The sequence below is a fragment of the Prenolepis imparis genome, unplaced genomic scaffold, assembly GCF_030444845.1.
Source record: "Prenolepis imparis isolate NDT839.2.m4 unplaced genomic scaffold, iyPreImpa1.0 SCAF_1, whole genome shotgun sequence".
NCBI lineage: Eukaryota > Metazoa > Arthropoda > Insecta > Hymenoptera > Formicidae > Prenolepis > Prenolepis imparis.
Window position 1 is genome coordinate 5,620,436 of NW_028141159.1, and position 20,674 is coordinate 5,641,109.

General features: G+C 38.5%; 4 protein-coding genes across 5 annotated transcripts; 2 read left to right on the forward strand and 2 right to left on the reverse strand.

Annotated features, from left to right (window-relative positions):
- The first annotated feature begins 513 nt into the window (after positions 1-513).
- Positions 514-6,728, forward strand: LOC145943458 (uncharacterized). Its single transcript, XM_083050966.1, has 3 exons — positions 514-2,197; positions 2,275-2,518; positions 3,097-6,728. The coding sequence occupies exon 3, from the start codon at positions 3,229-3,231 to the stop codon at positions 5,260-5,262; it is 2,034 nt and encodes a 677-aa protein (XP_082907092.1). The 5' UTR covers positions 514-2,197; positions 2,275-2,518; positions 3,097-3,228; the 3' UTR covers positions 5,263-6,728.
- Positions 6,729-7,336: 608 nt separating this feature from the next.
- Positions 7,337-11,188, reverse strand: LOC145943486 (CAPA peptides). Of its 2 annotated transcripts, XM_083051033.1 has the most exons (5): positions 11,007-11,188; positions 10,079-10,120; positions 9,114-9,371; positions 8,366-8,515; positions 7,337-7,863 (listed from the first exon to the last, which is right to left on the reverse strand). In XM_083051033.1, exons 1-5 carry the CDS (start codon positions 11,068-11,070, stop codon positions 7,781-7,783), a joined length of 597 nt encoding a protein of 198 aa, XP_082907159.1. In that variant the 5' UTR covers positions 11,071-11,188; the 3' UTR covers positions 7,337-7,780. The 2 variants fall into 2 exon arrangements, with proteins under 2 accessions (XP_082907159.1, XP_082907167.1); XM_083051041.1 differs by lacking the exon at positions 10,079-10,120 and having other exon boundaries at positions 11,007-11,186.
- Positions 11,189-13,550: 2,362 nt separating this feature from the next.
- Positions 13,551-15,403, reverse strand: LOC145943367 (WD repeat-containing protein 18). Its single transcript, XM_083050888.1, has one exon. It carries the CDS (start codon positions 15,138-15,140, stop codon positions 13,863-13,865), a length of 1,278 nt encoding a protein of 425 aa, XP_082907014.1. The 5' UTR covers positions 15,141-15,403; the 3' UTR covers positions 13,551-13,862.
- A 394-nt stretch (positions 15,404-15,797) lies between these two features.
- Positions 15,798-19,856, forward strand: LOC145943376 (uncharacterized). Its single transcript, XM_083050895.1, has 6 exons — positions 15,798-16,581; positions 16,666-16,831; positions 16,913-17,130; positions 17,219-17,386; positions 17,463-17,641; positions 18,044-19,856. The coding sequence occupies exons 1-6, from the start codon at positions 16,472-16,474 to the stop codon at positions 18,181-18,183; spliced, it is 981 nt and encodes a 326-aa protein (XP_082907021.1). The 5' UTR covers positions 15,798-16,471; the 3' UTR covers positions 18,184-19,856.
- Positions 19,857-20,674: the final 818 nt, after the last annotated feature.

Sequence of the window (20,674 nt, forward strand, 5' to 3'; positions counted from 1 at the left end):
TTAATCCCTCGCTCGACGATCAAACGACGTAGAGTCTTAACATCGTCGCCGAAGGGAAAATCGATTTTCCTTGGGCGAAGGAAGCTGCGCCTGCACCAATCAGACCATTATCAGCTTCCAGTGAATTCCGCGCCGTTACGCCTCCATCGCCCCGTGTCCTTGCGGTGACCGATTCCGTTATGTACGTGAAGTAATCCTCCCGTTGGAATCCTTGGCTCGCGAGAGAGCAAAACGCGCCGAAGAAGGGACCCGTCGAAGAATGTTGAAGAAGCAAACGGGAAGGGAGATATGAGGTAGATAGAAGAGAAGGGTGGGAAGATATTACTATCATTGAACCGCGCTACTCAGAGTTCGACGGTGCTGCCCGCACGGCTAGGGAACCGGAAAGGGTAAACGGAACAGGCACGGAAGAGAGAGAGAGACAGAGAGAAGAGAAAGGGAGACCGCGAAGGAGGTCCGTCGAGAGAGCGAACAAAGGGGGGAGGGGGAGGAAAGGGGGGAGGGGGAGGAAAGGGTGGAGGGTGCAGAGGAGAGGGCGCCGCGCACGCGAAAGAGAAACGGATACAGATCCATCGTGCCAGTGGCCGCTGCGGCAAATCTGCGGCTCTCCGCGGCCGTTCGTCAAGATACAGAGAGAAAAAAGTGACGATTATTATATTAGGGCACCCGGCCTGGATTTGGGTGCCGGCGCGCCGTTCGCGATCGGTCGATCGGTTGACCCATAGTGTTCCCCCCCCCGATAATAATCCCAAGGCCGTTCCCTGCGGGGATCCCGAGCGAGACCGATGAAGTGCTCCGGCAATGGAACAAACTCCGCGCGATCTTCGTGTCGCTCTTCATACGGTCCAGCATCGGTCGATCTCGATCAGAGCGATTTGTACGGATGCCCGCCGAGATTCCGCCGGTACGGAGATTGATTGATCGGAGAAGAGAGCGTTCGAGAGGACGTCGATGCAGTTGACGATCTCATGGCTCAAGTGGAGGGTGTCCTCTCGTGAGGGCGAGCGCGGACAACAAAGAGTATTATGCGAAAAGAAGTGCGACAAGTGCGTATAGTGACATCGGAAAAGTGGCGTCATCGTTTATTTCGGAGAGAGGAAGGAACGAGAGCACGTTTCTTTCGTTACTTGCAAGAGAGTTTTCGACGTTGAAGACGTTTCTCAAGTGCGCGAAGGTCATTCATTCTGATTAATCTCTTTGTACGCGATCACAAGGATCAGTAGTGAAGTTTATTCTTTCAGTAAAGATTCGCTGGACCAAGAAGGAGAAAATTGCGCGATACGCAGTAGATGAAATTATCGCGGGAGCGACAGGCACAGTGTACGCTCATCTTTAAGGTCAAAGGGAGGCTGTAAGCGGTCCTGTGATTGGTTAAGCGCGTCCGCGGGAATCTTTTTCGCTCTGTTACGTGCGCTAATTCGAGTTTGTCAGACGACGTGACGCAAGGTAAACTGATGAGTGTCTGCGGTTGATGGCCGTCGACCGATGTCACGCTTGTCAGGTCAGGATCGGTCAACGTCGAGGAAGAGAGGGGAAGAGTGCCGAGGAGACTTCGATTGAAAAAAGTTCGACGCCGTTGATTCGCGCGACAGGGTCGCGTTTTGCCTACAACTACGAGAGCTACATGAACTGAAACTATCGTCACTAGATCCTCCTGCAATTCGACGGGAAACTTTCCCTCAACTCAATTACGCCGCAACCGTGTCGTGTTCGCGCCTGCGAAAGCCAAACGAAAGGCGACACCGACCTACTCTTGGCCGTAACTCGACGCCTGTACTCCATGAGAGAGTTAATCGCGATCCCGCGAACTCTTCCGGGTTCTTCGTCGGGTTCGCGATTAATTTATGATAAGTGTGATAAGCCACCTCTGGTGTGGATTACGGCTCGCGCCAACAACGACGACGACGACGACGACGACGACGGGGAGGGAGTTGGTAGCACGGTTAGCGAACTCAGCGATTATAATATGGCGAGACAGGCATATTTCGTCGTTGATTAATATGCCGACCGCGAGGAGCATCGAAGCGAGATTTAAAATTCATATCGGTGACATAATCGATACTTTGTCACGCGCTGTTCCTTTCTGATCCTCATCGGTTTCACATCGTCGTGACACGATCGAAGTTACTTTGTACGAACTGCATATCAAACGGCACTGCGCAATCGAAGGAATCGGAGGATTCATCCTAGTACTCGAGTAAGTATTTCACTGATGTGCCTCGGCGAGATAACAATGAAAATGTAACTTATATATAAGACTTGTAATTTTTCCAGATTAAATCGTCGTGGGAGTTATAAAAGAAGAGGCAAGCTGGCACTGGTTTAAACTGATACGCGCGCGCTTATGGCGCTCATTTAATCAGAATGAGATCTGAGAATCCGCTGACAATGCCGCTGCTACGACGACAGGACGGGTCTGCGAAATGAAAACTCCTGACAAGAGACAATGGAAGCGTCCACGCGAGCATGACGGCCTTATTCAGTGTCGCGGACGGCACGCTTAAGCAACCATAAACGAGTAAGAATAAAAAAAAACTTCTCATCCCTAAGAACTATTTTATTGTCTTCCTTTCGCCTTATTTACATGTCCACCTTATTTACATCCGCGATATTCCGTCGCGCTTCATCGTGTTGTCTTTAACAGTTGCATTTTATGAAAAGAAGCGGAAGAATTTTTATTTTATATAAATATTGTGAAATGTGTAAAACTCGTTTATCATAGATTTATTAGAAATCAGAGACTGATGTGATGTACGATCGTTTCGTATTAGCACAAAAAACGGTTCTCCACTAGTCCGTCGCGAGCTATCTGTTATTTCAGCAATGTAATATTTCTTCTTTTATGCGCGACCGTCCTTTGTACGCCGACGTCCTATTCTTCCGCCTATATTAAATTCCTATTTTCCGGTAGCGATAGAGTAGTTCGTACTCCTTTTTTTCGTTCGAACGCCTCAAAACGACGGCCAATGTTGACCAACAACGATAAATCGGTCGCGAGCGCAATCTTTGATGAGACATCGCGGTGACCGCAAAATATCGAGTACACAAACAATCGATTACGAGAGGAGATGCTGACGCGTGGCCTTTATTCCACAGCTCGCCAGTGAAACGGAGAAGTATCATCGTCTGTTGCGGTGGAATCGATCTGTTTCTCGCCTCGAAACGAGAGAAGAGATCCGGACGGGATCAGCGGACCTCGCAAGAGAACACCGATAAAAGGACGGTGTTATGTTAGTGACAAGGCCTCACCCTCTAGGAGGGCACATACTACTTGCCCTCTTCCTCTTGACGGGGTGTTTCGCCTTGCTGTCACGAGCGGTCGCCTTCCCGGATTGGACCGACTGCCCCGCGGTATGTCGATGCAAGTGGACTTCCGGCAAGAAGTCCGCTCTGTGCCCGGACGCCGGCCTGACATCGCTGCCGGCGTCCCTCGATCCAGACATGCAGGTTCTCGATTTGTCCGGGAACATGATACCCGCGTTGCAGGCGGAGGTATTCAAGCTGGCCGGCCTGGTGAATCTGCAACGGGTCTTCCTGCGCAAGGCCGGCATTCATACAATCCACGCGGACTCCTTCAAGGACATGAGGATACTTATCGAGATCGATTTGTCGGACAATCACGTGAAGACCCTGGAGCCGGACACGTTCCTCGGGAACGAACGCCTGCGTGTTCTGATACTTAGCGGAAATCCGCTCGGTACTCTGCGTAATCTTCAATTTCCCGTACTACAGCATCTGCGGAATTTAGAACTGGAAAAGTGCTCCTTGACCGAGATACAAGGACAGGCCTTCGCCCGATTGAGCGGCTTGGAGTTCCTGAAGCTGGACGGCAATCAGCTGGAGTATCTGGAGGCCTCGGTGATATCCAATCTGTCCCGATTAAAAACCGTAACGCTGGACGGCAATCGATGGAAATGCGACTGCAGATTGCGAGATTTTCGCATCTGGCTCATCCCCGACGGTCCCAGCAAATTGTACTCCGTTCCGCAAATCTGCACGGGTCCATCGAGATTAGAAGGTCGCAGATGGGAAGACGTCAAGCCCGTCGACTTCGCCTGTGAGCCTGAAGTGTTTGTTCTAGCGAGTAGCATACAGGAGGAGACCAACGGCAATCTCAGCCTGGCTTGTTTGGCGTCCGGCGATCCCGAGCCGGAAGTCTGGTGGCAGCTGAACGGCGGTCCGGTTAACGCTACTAAATCGACCGATCAATTATACACCGGGCCTCTCGTCGTCTACACGACGTCCGAGGTCGGTGCGTCTTCCAAGTTCGACAAATTCGCGTTGTCCAGGACCGTTCCAGATCGATGGAGTAATCTGACAGTTTATAACGCCAGCGACAGCGAGGCCGGCGAGTACACCTGTTTCGCGAAAAACATCGCCGGCGTCGCCCAGGACACGGTCAGCATAGCTGTACCCCGCGTCTACACGGCTCCGACTCTCTCCCAGAGCGACAACTGGCTCCTCTGGGTGAGCCTGGCTGGTGGTGGCGCGGCCGCCGCAGGCGCTTCCATTTCGGCTATCTTCCTGGCCCTTTGCCTGTGCAGCGGCAGCCGGCAGCACAGAAAGCGCGAGAAGATGAAGTTACAGAGCAGCAGCAGCTTCGGCGACCAAGAGAAGAAACTGCTGGACCTGTCCGTGACCACGACCACGACGCCCGGCAACAGCAACGAACGCGGCAGCGGCCACGGCAGCCTCGACGAGGCGTGTAGCACCGGTGACCTTGAGCTGGCCGAGCGTGGCTCCATTTGCGACCCCATGGCCGCGGCCACCGTCACCGTCGAGCGGCTGCGACCCGTGGAAAGCGCGGTGAACACAATTCGCACGGTTCCGTGCGCCGCCGCGGGAAACGTATTTCCGCCCCCGCCGCCGGAATTCACCAGCGGCGTACTTCCGGCCGGTATCTTCGGCAACATCTTCATCTCCGTATCGCTGCCGCAGGACACGTCGTCGGAACGCTGCTACCCGGATCTCCTCGACATCCCCGTCCATGCGGTCAGCGGCGCCGCGGCGGCTGTCACGGCCAGCTGTGCAGGCGGAAAAATACCGTCGGCGGCTGTCAACGTTTCCAGCTTCGCCACGCTACCGCGCCGGGCCTTACGTTCCGCCGAGATTGCCGGCACCGGCTCGCCTTACGATAACATGGGGCCCCGTATCACGGCGAACGGCAGTTCCGCGTTCTCGTTGACGGACATAGATCTGCGATTGTCGCCGCCACCGCCGCCGCGGATCCTTCAACCGCCGCACGAATTCGTTTCCCTCTAAAGCGGCGGCTCATCTCCTCTCCTCACATTATACATATTGTCGCGCATACCAATTTCGTAATCGATAATATTCCGCTAATAACGTTTCCCCGATATACTGCGGAGTGTCCATTATCGGCCGGACGTTATTAGATGTGACAACAATTAGCGCGCGGTAATATTGACTGTATGTCACAGGAGTCGTTCAAAGACTGACTCCCCTTGAGAACGCATGCGCGCGCTTCTCGAACGAGTGATCCGTATACGATCCTCGATGGGGAACGCAACGAATCATCCACCTTCGTGTCAGCCAATTGCTAATTTGACAATGACACGTGTCACGTTAGTTGTATCGAAGAACTTTCATTCTAGCAACATATGCTCGCCGAATCATAATGATCGCCAAAGACTGACTTGGCGTTGCAAGAATATTGATCGCAACTCTAGACTGCCACTTATCAAATCAAAATTTTTAAGTAGCGTTTGTTTATGAAGATAAGTTATGTTATTTTCAGCAATTAAACAATTTTTATCGCTAGCAGAATCGACTATTACGTATTGCTATATCATAAAAGGTTGTACAAAATTCAGCTAATGATTTGAGAAACGATTAATTAATTTTTTTCTTCTCTCAGACAATTCAAATGTCTCAAAGACGCATGAAAATATCTTTAATATTCCTTAAACAGCTTTAAAACTTTTTGAATTTTTATACTATGTTTAGATACTAATAGATGGGCGTAATTTACTTAGACGATTTTTCTCGAGAACTTCGTCACGTCCGTTTGTGAAAAGGAACATGTAAAAGATTGATGGGAGACGCAGGTTAACGCATGTCGATGTAGAATTTTGACGAACATTTCTGAGAGATTGCACGAATATGTAATCATTGACGGATAGTCGGACACCCCTTTGGGAAACGACGTGAATGTTAGTCGCGATTAGACATTTCCCGCGAGTGCGGTCCAAGTCGTTCTTCCCTTCGACATGAATCCGGCGAATCGGTATGCGGGGATAGGACATCGAAAGGAAATCGATATCGCAAGCCGTGCGTGTTACCGAGATTAATATACGGAGCATTCGATCGAGGGGATTCGATATCGGCCATGACTGCCGGACACTTACCGAATATCTGTTTGTCTATGCTTGTCTGCCTGCCTTGCTCGCTTGTCCGGCCAGCGGCCGCTTGCGCCCACAATGAATGCGTGTGTGTGTATGTGTGTGTAATGAGCGGGTGTGTGAGAGAGAAATTTTAGATCTATAAAAAAAAAGGTCTCTTCTATAGCCTCCGCTAAATAATCCGAAGCGAGGCGCGACGTTTGTACATACTTCACGATTACTATTTCTTCGGACGATGGACTTTTGGGCTAGCGCGAGCCAAACACGCCGCGCACGCCGCGCACATCTCACACATTATCTTCCTCCCATTCATTCTCCAAAGTGTATCACTAGTTTGTTATGTACTCTCTACGTGTGTACATATTTATTATTACATTCCATTACAACATTCGTGTATGTACATGCGCGGATCCGGTTGTTGCAAATTGCGCGCGCACGCCGACGCGTTATATACATGAATAATATTCATTATGAACACTTTGTCAATTAATAAAATCATTGAATTTTACATACATCGTGTCACTGTTGTGTATTGTCTTATTGCGTTCGTTATGCATTCTCAAAAAACGATGTATCATATCGTATATGTTTATGTTTACAGAAAGAGTTCGATTATAACATTCACATTGGCATATAGGTCACATTTTATAAACGAAAAAGTCAAGAGAGATATTTGGCATTGAAAAGTTGAAACAATATAAAGTATCGTTTTTCTGTACCCAATTTATATGCTAAAAAAAATACAACAAAAAGCTGTACGGATTATTTTTTTTCTAAAAAATTCTACCTCTGATCGGTTACGGCTTTCTATGTATTATGTATTAAAAATATCGTATCAAAGTTTAACTATATTGTTAGTAATAGAATCTATTTGTACAAATTGTTATATGTAATCAAATAATTAAAAAATGCGAAAACGCACACACTACTTTCAGTTTAAATTTGTAGAAATATATCATAAAACAAGTCACACACCATCTTTAGCTTAGCGTAATATAAACTAAACTTTTTTTTTTATTTTTATTCTTTTCTTCATCGTTTTATACCCTTCATTATATGTATATAAAAACGAACATTGAGTTGAGTTGTTTATTTTGCAGTAAAAATCCACGCAGAATTACATCCGCCGAATCACTCCAGAATCAGACCGCTTTATCAGAAAATTATTTATTATTCGTGATGACACAAGGCGAGGTTTGCGTGTAAGATTATAAATTGCAATATTTAAATGCAGATTATGTATTGTGTTGCGCATAACTTGCGTACAAAGTGCAAGGATAAAGTGGGTCACCGATGCAAATGGGGAAACGATCGAAAGCATCACACGTTACACGGCCTAGCGACGTCTTTGTGACAGTAAGTTCCTTCTTTCAATTAACATCCGCTAAGTTTGCGAGGCAGGTGATCAGAGCATGAATAAGTTACAGGAAATTCGCGGCGTCGTGTTCATTTTCGCGACCTAATCTTGGAGTATCTCCTCCTTGGCCTTGAGTATTTCGAGAATCTGGAAAAAGATCGATCGAGATATTGTGGGAAAATTGTAAACTCTTAAACCGCTCGCATTTAAAAATTAATGAAGTAGTGACATTCATACAACTTCGTTTCTTTATAGAAAATCGAATAATGCCAATCAAAGAATGTGGATGTGACAGTCGATATCTAAATTAAACATTTGTGACAAGAGTATATTCTGCGAGAATATTTAATTTAGCGAAAAATAATATGATCAATACTTTCTATAATATTCAAAGATGTCGGTGCTCATTATCGCGAACATTCATTAATACTCTTTATATAATGAATTTGCAGCATCGTGTTTTGTTGGAATAAAATAAAAACATTTTCAATATTTCAATTTTAACAAAATCAATTTAACAAACAATTGATCATTTATATGATTTTAAATCAAAAACTGCATCAAAATAAATCACCATTTAACATAAATTAATCTAAATTTATTAATGTTTATAATGCAGCATAGAAAAAAAAATTATTTTTATACATACCTCGCAAAATAGAGTAATATAGTCGAGGATCATTAATCTTTTGTGCAAAATGAAGATCTTTATATCCATAAATATGATCAGGCATTAACCAAGAACCGTCTTTCTGTAGTTTGTCAGCATATTTAAGTGCTATCGGTTTGTTCGCGTAATCTATGATAAAAAATACAGTTAATAAGCCAAGATACTAAAATATAGACAAAAATGCATAATATTTATATACGTTTTATTGGAATTTATTTAAACGCAGCAAACGAGATCCTGAAAAAGGTATAACAAGGCCTGATAAATAAACTGACTCGTTAAAAGCTACAAACGTATGCTGCATATAATACTGTATTGTTTCTCATTAATTCATTAATATAGTTATCTGCTCGTATTTTTCGATAGATTTTACTCAATCCGATAAAAGCTGCTTTAATTAATAACAAGACCAGATATTGATTCCAAAAAGTGATATATGAAATGTTTGTACTGTTTTGCATCTCCATGTGAAAATGTTTGGATGCTAGAATATTTTGTAGCAATATGCGCGAATCAAATCGTTAAACTTCAACATAAGTAAGGTTTTTTTTTCTTATTTTTACCGTAAAATTATTTTTCATTAATATTAATAGTTTCCATTTCTAAAATTATTTATTTCTATAACATCCAATCATTTATATTTATGAAATAATTTATATTAAAAGTTCGATGTATTTATTTATAATTTTATTAACATATTTAATTATTTTTAGAAAGTTATTCAAACCTTCGTAATCAGAATTTAAGATAGCATCAGGATCCATGTCAACAGAGTAGAATTCGATGTCGGCATCGGACGATAAATCGTGAAAACGATTCAAATTGTCCAAGCTCGACACGTCGGATCGTCCGACTCGAGGTCTATGTATTATACCTAAAGCGCGCTCCGATCTGGAGAAGCTCGATATTTCCGAATTTCGACCGACCCTAGGATACGGCACTAATCCAGCAGATCGCCTATCGTTGGCTTTCAACTTTTGGCCCTCTAAAACATTGAGTGAGACAATGGCTAATTGAAATTACGTACGCTTGAAATTATTCTCGAAATTATTCTGCGTTCTTCTTGAAAGTTATAAAATATATAAATATAAAATTATTTTTTTCAGACAATTTTTGCAATCAATATTTATAAATCGAAATGAAATATTGCGTTTATAATTGCTTACATATACATGTCTCACAAAGTTCATTCAAAAACTATAATAATTTATATATCGCATATACGCAAACACACACACACCCAAAACTATATATGTAAACAAAATATTTATCAAAGCATAAAAACTGGAAAACAATATTTTTAAAAAAACAAACATTTACATTTTTTTATTAAAAGTTTCAACAAATTCGTATTAATTTATTTAAATAAAAACTATATTGCTAAGCCATAATTAAATTTTAAAGGAATAATACTTGCAATCAGTAACACGCTAAAGCGTCGCACGAAAATTCACAAGACGTGAATAAATGTAAAATGAATTTAAAGAATGAATTGAATAAATGAGTTTAAAGAAAACATCTAAAAGATTATCATCTTTCACGACAATCATAATACATACATATTGTATACTTGGACGTAAAACTTTTATATAAAATTAGGCACATATCATATAAAGAAGCGTGTAATATATATGAAAAATGCCACATAAAAGTTATGAAAATATGCGACACTCATGCGAGAGAGTTTCTTGCCTCTGGCGGATTCAAACTGCTGGCCGACCGAGCATCTGGCAACTGAAAAATAAATAGGATGTCGTCGACGTTTTTTCATCAGAGGACATTATAATCCTTAACAATTTAATTTACACTCGCACTCGTGACGCTCAACAATTTCCTGCGGGAATTTAGTAACAATATTTTTTTCCCGCGCCGGTTACAGCTTTTTTGCACTTAATTCCCTATCCTATTTTATTTTTACTTCGTGTCGGGAATTGTTGCATCAAGTTACAGTTTTGTCTTGCTGAGAACTATAATGCTTTATTTGCAAGATAATGAAAAAAAATATGACTTTCAATGTTAGATTAGGTGCCAATCCTTAACACTCGTGATATTTATAATTTCCATTATATCGACCTTTCTTGTAATAATTTGACGCTGAACCAAGTATCTTCATATATCTAACATATATAATTCTCTCTCTTTCTCTTTACATATTTTTTAAGTTAAGCCTCAAATTAAAATTTTGTTTAAATTTGAATGAAATATTTAAATATTTATATATTTATAATTTGTAATAAATATTTATATATTTAAGTAAAAAAGTCAATTAAGAAATAAATTTGCGTCCAATTTAAGCCAATTTTTCAAAACGCTTCAATTTTAAATCATATATAACTTACAAATATATAAAATTAGCTATGTATATATACACACATATATACATATATATATATATATATATATATATATATATATATACATATATATTAGCTTATATGTTGTAGCAGAAAATTAAAAATTATCAAGGAGCATGTCAATAAATTTGACAATCATAAATCAGGCTAAAAATTTGATTGTCCTTTGATTAAAATTTTACGGATTGACGAGAACGATTGTTAATGACTGAAGATTAAGAAAGAAAATGCTTTAAAGCTTATTAAATCTCGCAATATTGACTTACGATTGAGGGAAGTAGAAAATACCAGAAGTACCGTGAGATATATGAAAAATCGGTTGTCCTGCATTTTTATGACGCGGATGATCGAAACTCTAAATAGTGATGCTGCGAAGCTTAGAATCGCACTGACACTGAATACCTCCTGTTCCCCGACATCCGATTTTATACCTTGCGCCTCCACCAGGATTGCGCCACTCCACGGGATCACGGAATTGCCACCCCAAGGGGGGTTCAACCCCCTTATCGCAGAGCCTCCGACTCGTTTCTCGCCCCTACTTTTTGCAATATATTTCCTGCGATCTGCATAACGCTGTTCTTTTTCGAATCAAAAATTAAAGTTCTAATCTAACGTTCATTTAAAATTTATTTTTAAAAAATCTGAGATAAGAAATTATAAAAAATTTGTGATTTACTACAAACTAAGTGCAAAATTTTCACAGATTTTAATTGAAATTATTCTCTTGTAAAGTTGAGTTACTTAACTAATCAGATGTGTAATAAAGATATAAACGTTTGATATTCATGAGTATATATATATATATATATATATGTACTGTTGATCAAAGACGATCTTAGCGAAATATTGTCGGCAAATATTATCGGTAATTTAATGTAAATCAATTTCATTGATTTAACTATGAAAATCATATTGATTCAATATATATTGTCAAGTCAAAGAATATATTTCATTATAAATATTTTTCTATAAAAAAATGAGCTGCTTTTTACACGATATCTTTCCTTTTTCTCAATATATTTTCAATATTTCTTTCAAAGCTTCCTATTTTTATATACCATGTCAGTGTAAATGGTAATTTTATAGGCATCATTTTATAGGTAATGTATAGTATGGAGATATATATTATTAATTTTCACGACACGGTCGATGTTGATGTACTACGCAACCCTCAGGCTGGAAAGCTCTATTTATCAAAAAATAAATTGATCCCTAGACGCACTTTTGAATATTCCTAGCTATAGAATATGAGAGGTATCAATTATAGTAATTCGGTCAATGCTGACGTAGGCATAAAAGGAGGCCACGATTACAATGATGCTGGATAATATACAGATTTGTACACGCGTGATGCGATTATCGTGCAACAGATTATGATGCATTACAGTGCGTGACATTTTCTGGACACCGAGTGCAATTTTCCATTGCGAGGATAATCTCTCTAACGTGAACGTGCTCGCGCGATACTTTTTCGCGTCGTTCCCTCTTTTACACGCTGGATACATTGCGTCGAACATCAAAACTATGAATAGAAAAGATTCCCACTACTTGTCAAAGCCATTTCTCAAAGATTAGAAATTTTATAACACTAATCTATCTTAATTTATATATATATTTTTTTCACGTTTCGTAATAAATGCTGTAATATATGTACATTTTCTCCAATGTATCTTATATAATAAAGTTCTCCGAGCAATTTTGATGGAATGACCCTTTTATATATAAAGAATTTTAGAGAGAGGTTTTATTTGCAGTGACAGAAAGAATATAGAGAATACGTAATTGTGAATTTTTATCGAATCTTGCCGAATAAATTTCCCCTATAAAAATAAATAAAAATGTGGAACAATCCATACAATTGAAACTCACGGATGGTCACAATGCACCGGATGTAACTGAAAATCAGACGAACCGATGGCTCATTAACTCGCCCGAAGGGACAATATGCATTCGATCTTGCCTCACGATTAATTTATTTGTAACTGATATATAGCGTTCTCGGGAGCGTTTCATTTGTATGCGTATACTAGCTCATTTAAATATAAAGGAGCGTCGTAGGAGCGATGAAGATCGTAGCTAACATTTAACTGACTTGCTATCTAATTAATTGTACACGTGTATAGGGATATCGATAAAGAATACTGATACGGAGTATATATGTACGTGTTTAATGAATTTATTTCGTGCGAAGAAAGTAATTGATTTTTTTCAAAGAAGATTTTTATTAATTATATGCTTCTTATATCTCATTATAAAAAAAAATATATTTTAATGTGTCGCGTGAAAAGATCAGCAAGAAGATCGCTCTACTTTTCGCTGTTCTTATTAGATATTTTAATCAATATTGCGAAAAACATTTTTCTATAGAGATTTGAAATAAGTAGTAAAATATCATTTTCACTTATACCTTATACTTATTTTACGTCATATCGATAGAAAAAGGATGTTACTTATAATATCGTATTTTAAGGGAGAAGGATAAAGAATAACACGTCGCCTCTCGATTCGGCGGTGCCAGCTCATCCGCTAATGAAATTATTTTCCCGTCTAATATCCTGATTAATAAAGATAATTAATGGTGCCCTTTACAGATGAAAGAGACACTACAAGAATGTAATATATCTCGCAATATTAAGTTTCACAAATTTTACCTAAGATAAAATACAAAATCTTATTCGGCGTTAATAGACCATTAAATACTTGAAATACTTGAATATCACGAAAAAAAGAAACAATATAAAACCATAAGAAACAGGAAAAAAATAAAATAATGAAATACATTAATGAAATAATAAAAAACAAGAATAAAATAGAAAAATATTTGTGCATTTATTATATTCGTAAAAAATATAAAACAATTTACAAATAAAGATGTATCCTCTCAAATGTAAAAAAAAAAAGTTTTTAATCTTTTTCATAATTGTATCTTTATAATTTGTAAGAAGATTGTTATATATTTTAACAAAATAAAACATATTTTTTTCTTACAAAGAAAAAATGGTATCTAATGCTTCTCTCTTTATTTTTTTTTCTACTCTATATATTTTTTTATCTTATAAGGTATATAATTAAATTTTCATAACTTGTTTGAAAAATAAATAAAATCTTTATTATCTCTAATATCATTCATCATCTGTCGCCTCTGGCAGGATATGCTTGACGCTATACTTAAATAAGTTGGTGTTGATCTTGCTCAACTTTTGAATCTCTTCTTTCAAATTCGTTATTTGTTTTAACAACTCCTTTCGTTCTGAAGAATCAACGGTACTTCCTACGTAGGATTTAAAGTCCAGAATCTCAGCCGGATTTCGTCCTCTGGAGATCACTTCGATAATGTCGTTCGATTCTTTGCCATCGGTCTCCGATGTCCTTTGAAGATGACGCACCTCCAAGCGTGGTTCGAGAGTAGAGGCGCGAAAATTTTCAAATCCCTTCGCGAAGAATGCGGCGGAAACTGGCCCCTTGTGCTCAATTGTTCTGAGCACCTGCCGGCTGACAATATCCCAGACATGGACGGTTCTATCGGTAGATCCAGACAGCAGAGTACAACAGTCTACGGATATCGACAGGGCGGTGACGTGCGACTTGTGAGCTCTGAACATAGCTGTCTCCTGGTTCTTTGCCAAGTGCTGCTCGAGTCCGCGTGGCGGCTCGTGCAGATTACACTGGAATATGTCCCCGGTTGTGCAGCCCACGAAGAGTTCACTCTCACGGGAGTTGACGATGATCGCTGTGAGCGGCGCGTCGAAGATCACTGAAACCAGAAGAGCTCCGCTTCCTAGCTCGTAGATGTTAGTCCTTCGGTCCAACGAGGCTGTGTATAATCTCGCGCGAGCTCCGCCAAAGCCGAAGTGCATATCTCTGATCGGCATATTATGATTGGAGAAGGTATGAACGGGAGGACAGTCTTGCTTGTCGTTCAACGCTCTGTAGAGAGACCATACGAACACCAGGCCATCCTCGCCGGCGCTAGCGAACAGGGAACCGTCCTTCGTGATCGCCAGACAGCTAACAGTCTGATAGTGTCTGGCTAGATTGGCCAACATTTTGCCGTTGCAAGTCTGCCAGATGAACAGCTGTTCGTCCATCGCGGCGATTATGTAAGAGCCGTTCGGCGTGCAAGTCAGAGCGTTCACCTTACCCGGCGTGTTTAGATGGACATTGGGCAAAGGTGACGAGCTGTTCAGCGGCCAGATGTGTAAACGCGGTTTCGTGGCACTAGCACCCAATACATAGCTGTCGCTCAGAAGTTGAAGAGTGCGATGAGCGAGCGCAGTATTTGCGTTCTTATACATCGACAACATAGAACCATTTCGAGGATCCCATACCGCGGCGCTCCAACTTTCTCCGGTGGTTTCACTCGTCAGGATCACTTCCTTCGCGTCGGTTATTCGTGACATTTTAGAGTTCTTACGGTAAACTATTAGACTTGTATGATCGTCGAAATTATGTGACTTTCGAGATTCTCATGATTTTCTTGGAGAAATCTCGTCTTTAGCTCCTCTTCTTTTCTTTCTTTTGAATGTTTGTTTCTATTAGACTATAGTTTCACGTCTTCTGCCAAGTCTCGAACTCACATTACCAAACACGTGGGGTTGAACATAGACAGACTAGGTTAGAATTCAGAGGTTATGTTATAGTATCTTCCTTCGAGAGTTCTTGCTTCACACACGCATGCGTGCTAGCAAAAAATACGTCTAGACAGCAGGCTGCCAACATCTACATAGAGTCCCTATTTTTAGGGACCCTAGACATAGAACATGGAGTCCATGGACTACGTTAGGCCCTGCGCACAATAGAAAAAATATTAGGAATAAATATAAAATATTAGGAATAAGAATTATTTTAAAATAATAAAATCGAAAAAACTCTAGTATAAAAATACAAATTCGGGTATAAAAAAACTCATAGTAGTTTATTAGCCTTTACTAGTCCTTTATACTCGAATTTGTATTTTTATATCAGAATTTTTTCGATTTTATTTATTTAAAATAATTCTTATTCCTAATATTTAATATTTGTTCCTAATATTTTTCCTATTGTGCGCAGGGCCTTATCCGTTCTAAAAGAAATGATCGTTAGAAGTGAGAGAGATAGAACGCGAAGATGGCCAGAGTCTCTATCCTTCTCTATTAAATACCATCACAAACAATAGAAAGAGATGGAGATGGCCGTCTTCACGCTCTATCTCCCTCACATCTGACGACCATTTCTTTTAGAAAAGATGGCACAGACCATGCTCGATGTCGATGGCTGCCAATATATGCACGTTACATTTCCTTCACTTCTTATAATTGTTCCCTTTCTATTATGTATGACTGCCAGTACACGCTGAAAATCATTATCATTCATATATGACTATTAGCTAAAGCGAAACAGTTTATAAATAGTATATGACATTTCTAAGATATCAAATTTCCGAGTATACTTTTTTCGTTACTGGACATGTTTGATCCGCTTTAAAATTCGCGGTTGTGCAGAAACGCTGAAAGTGCGAAAAATAATCGTCAAAGGACGATCTTGATTATCTTCCTGATCAGTTGTTTGTGATGTAACAGCACGGCACGCTGCGTCAACATAAACATTCGCTTTGTTATTCTACCCTCCACAATTGGAGCAACTCGTCAAATCGGAGTCTGGAGATTATGTTGCACCGTGATTTCGCCGAAATTGCTTTCTCTTAGCGTCAGAAAAACCGGAGCGTCTTTCCTTCGCGTGTTCTCACTCGCTCATGGGATTTATCGACGATGAATTGCAAGAAGTATCTCAGCTCTGTCACAATGTTGTTGACGGAAGCCGCCTCGTCTCTTGCGTACCGAGCATGGTCCGCGTCGAAATAACGTAAGAAAATTCTATTCATTGCGTCTTCGTTGTATCTCATATCAAAATCATATTGTCATCATTGGCATCTTTTTTACCTTGCAGAAAAACATCGTTCAAGCAAATCGTCGTGTGTATCCAATTTAGAGAAGATTATCCCGCGTCACCGCTGTTTATCGAATTAAAAAGTAAAACTCTGTCTACAAAGTTGCTAAATGGACTAACAGAAGTCTGCGAAAAGGAGTGCAAACGTTTGTTGAACAAAGCACAGGTTATATACTACCTATATTTAGATTTGTATCTAATAATTTACATATAAAATTTATATTATATAATAAATTATCCCTTGTAGATCTTGCCGATTTTGAAGTTTATCAGAAATTTTATCGAGGAGAATCCTCTCATCTGTTGCTACGATGAAATATCAATGTTAAAGAAACTTCTAGGGGATAAAGACGAGTTAAAACTGAAGCAGAAGAATTCTTATATTTATTTAACATTATATCAAGGCTTATATCATTTTAAAACCAAGCTTGAAATTCCGAATAATTATCCCATCAATTGCGTGACGTATGTGTTCAATTTTCTTCTGTAAAAAATTCATGCAAGTTAAAATTCATTTTTTATTGTTACTAATTTTTACATCTTTTATTTCCAGATTTGGTGATGTTGATACAAATTTTCCACCATTATTTAAACGCTACCTAGTTGGACAAGGAAGAGAATTAGCAAGACAATGTGTTGAGCAATCATTGAAGAAACAAGCCCAACAGAAGCCATTCACTCCATCACCATCATTAAATATAGTTGCTTCCTTTCTCATAAAGTAATTATTCTTACATCAGTATACTTTTAGTTACTATATCTTTTTTTTAATTTCATGATTTAATTTTTATATGCAGAACTGTAAAAGCTTTTCCACAAGAGCCTTGTCAACATTGCAAAATAATATGCTTGCCAGCAAACCCAGAAGAGGTTGTAACCGACGAAAATGCGGATTTCCACGCCGAAAGACTTTACTGTGGACATCTTTTCCATTTAAAATGTCTCGTGAAATACATGAAGACTCTGCCATTCCATGGTAAAACAAGATTTTTATTCAACACACTAAGAATTTAAAGGCTTTTCTATATTAAATATATATTAAGAAATTAAATTGGCTATAAGAGCCGTACGCGGATTTCGGTGCGTTGATTTCAACGAAATTTAATTTTTTCGTTGGAATTAAATACTTTGTGCACGGGGCACGAATTTTGCTTGGTACGCTGCCAAGACTTTTACGGAATAATCCCAATTCGAGATTTTTAATTCCGATGATACCCTCTGACCCCCCTAAATTTCGTTGGAATCAACGCACCGAAATCCGCGTACGGCTCTTATAGCCAATTTAATTTCTTAATATTTTTATTTAAATATCAATTTAAATATTAATTATCATGTTGATTAGAAGCTTAATGAAAATAAATTCTTTTTTATTTTTTAGGGGGTAAAAAATGTCCAAGTTGTGGCCAACGCGTGTATCACGATAAATGGGGATTAAGTGAAAAACTTGCAGAAGCTCGTTGGGCTCATCACCAGGCACGAGCAAGAGAATTAGCGGAAGTTGAAGATTTTTTCAACTAAAATACCCTGTATCAGGCAGACTGCATTTGTGCAGCAACACTTGTGCTGTGAGTTTTATGATAAACTTTACTAAAAACGCGATATGATAAAAGCAATATGGAAGCATATAAAATGTGGCAATTGACATTTTGAGAAAAATGTCTTTGAGAAAAAATAAAATGCATGATAAGAATGAAACTAAAAGAGAAAGAATGCCGCTCTAAAATAAAATTATTTTTATTATTTTACGAAATTATACTATTTTAGAATATTGTATAATATTTAAACACAGAAGACAAATGTTAAACAAATATTTTTTTTTTTTTTTTAAGACATGGTAATATTTTCTATTCTTTTCAAGTAGAAAAATGTCAGTTACTAATTTTATTTTTGCATAAAAAATTGAGACTGAAACAAAGTATTGTATAGCAAATGGGCATTAATCAATGGGCTTAAAATAGTTGATAAGAAATACTTTTTACGTATTAAATGTATTAACATAGCATTATCTTTAAGTTACTTTATGTAAAAATGTGTTTATATACATACACATATATGCTTCCAATTTCTTTTTCCTATTTTATAGAGCAGCTATATTAATTCAGGATTATTTATTAGTTATCATATTTTACAACTTAGATTTATAATTGGGGGAAATTAATTTCGGAAATTCTTACCACATAGAGTTAACATATATTTCTTAAGAAATGTATTTAATTATAATATTATAATATATAATTTTAAGTACTGCAATTAAAAACGAAAATATTTTAACAATAAAAGCACAACGAACAGATGACGGAAAAGAGACTGTCATAAATTTTATTAAACATTTTCTTCTAATCACGGTTAAGGATTATAGTTTGCAGTAATAACAAATAAAAATAAACTAAACATTCTTTTGAAAATTTATCTCACTACATATAAAAAAAGAAAATCTTTTTAATCCAAACAAGAGATTGATCGGTATCCTATTTATCAGTATCCTGGATAATGCATCACAAGTATTCACTACAGAACCAAATATTATATACATATATATATTTATTTATTTATTTAATTTATAGGAATAAATTTTATAAATTTGAGGCTCTGTGTGTACCGGTTTTCAAATTCGTTTTGTATCCGGATCCATCTCGTATATTAGAAACGTAACACATACTTTTTGATCTTGCGAGAATCGAACTTATGTATCACGTGTATCTTGAAGCGTGTCAGCTCGTTTTCGGTGATGCATGCATATGATTATATAATATATAAATCTGCAGAAGTTATCTCTATCTACAGAAGAATGTGATGGGGTCGGTATGGGTGCAGTCTCGCATGTATGCACGAATAGTTGTGACCGTGTTCGTGACGTATTGATCCTCGGTACCGGCTATAGTGACATTGTCTCCGTCTCCCTTTCTCTCCTTCTCTCAGACTTGCCTCTTATACGAGCACATTTTCGTTTGTTCTGCCGCATTTACTTTGCCACCCCTACTCTGGCAGCTAATGTTCTTTACGTGTGTGTTTATCGTAGATGCAATATCTTCGGACGCATATGGTATATTAGAGCAAGCCAGAATGAGAAAGAGAGAAAAAGGGATATACGGGATTCACATTGATGAGCTACTGAGATAAGATTCGTGAGATTGTTTCCCTCCAGATTTTTTTATCAATTACAGATATTTAATAAGGTATCTCTAAAAACAAGAGACACATATTTTTGTATGTGTCTTAACGCGAAGGAAAAAATTTCAAACAGTTTCTCGTAATTAACTCGATATATTTTAATCTAATTGTATTGCCAAAATCATAGAATTTGTAAGAAATGATTCAAACCAAATTTTTTTCAAAAATTAAAAACTTTGCCAAATTCATAGTTAAGAGAATAGTGTTCTTAAATATTTAATTGCGCTTAATTCTCGATTATCCAGAGATATAGAAAAATAAGTAATTAAATTCTTTTTTTCGAATTAAATTTATCTGCATAATAATTTTTAACTAATTACTCTTGTTTGTCTTTAGCTAATTATTCTTGTTTAAAGTTATTTTTTATAAATATTTGTTTATATTTGTCAACATGATCGCTTGAATTAATCGTTTGTTGCCCGTTGAATTGAATTATTCCCATTCTGAAGAATATCTTAAATTTATTAATTTATTTATAATTTACTTATTTTTCTTGAAAGAATTCTTCAGCATCATTATCACTTAATGCTAATACAATTTATTTATTGCATATCCCAATATGACGATAATATTGATGATGAAAAAGCATCCTTTTAAAAAAAAATCATTATTTTCATGTTTTACACAGAAAACTTTATATGAATAAAAACTCTTTATATGAATAAAAACAAACTTTTGATATTATAGTCGGGGAAAAATGGCAAACAAAATAGACGACTGATCTTCACGATATTTGCATTAATAGTAATAAATGGGAATCGCGTGAATATATCGGTTCCCAAGGGCGATCAGCTAAATTTTTCTCCCGCCGCGTGTTCGCATTTAGTTCTGGGAGACA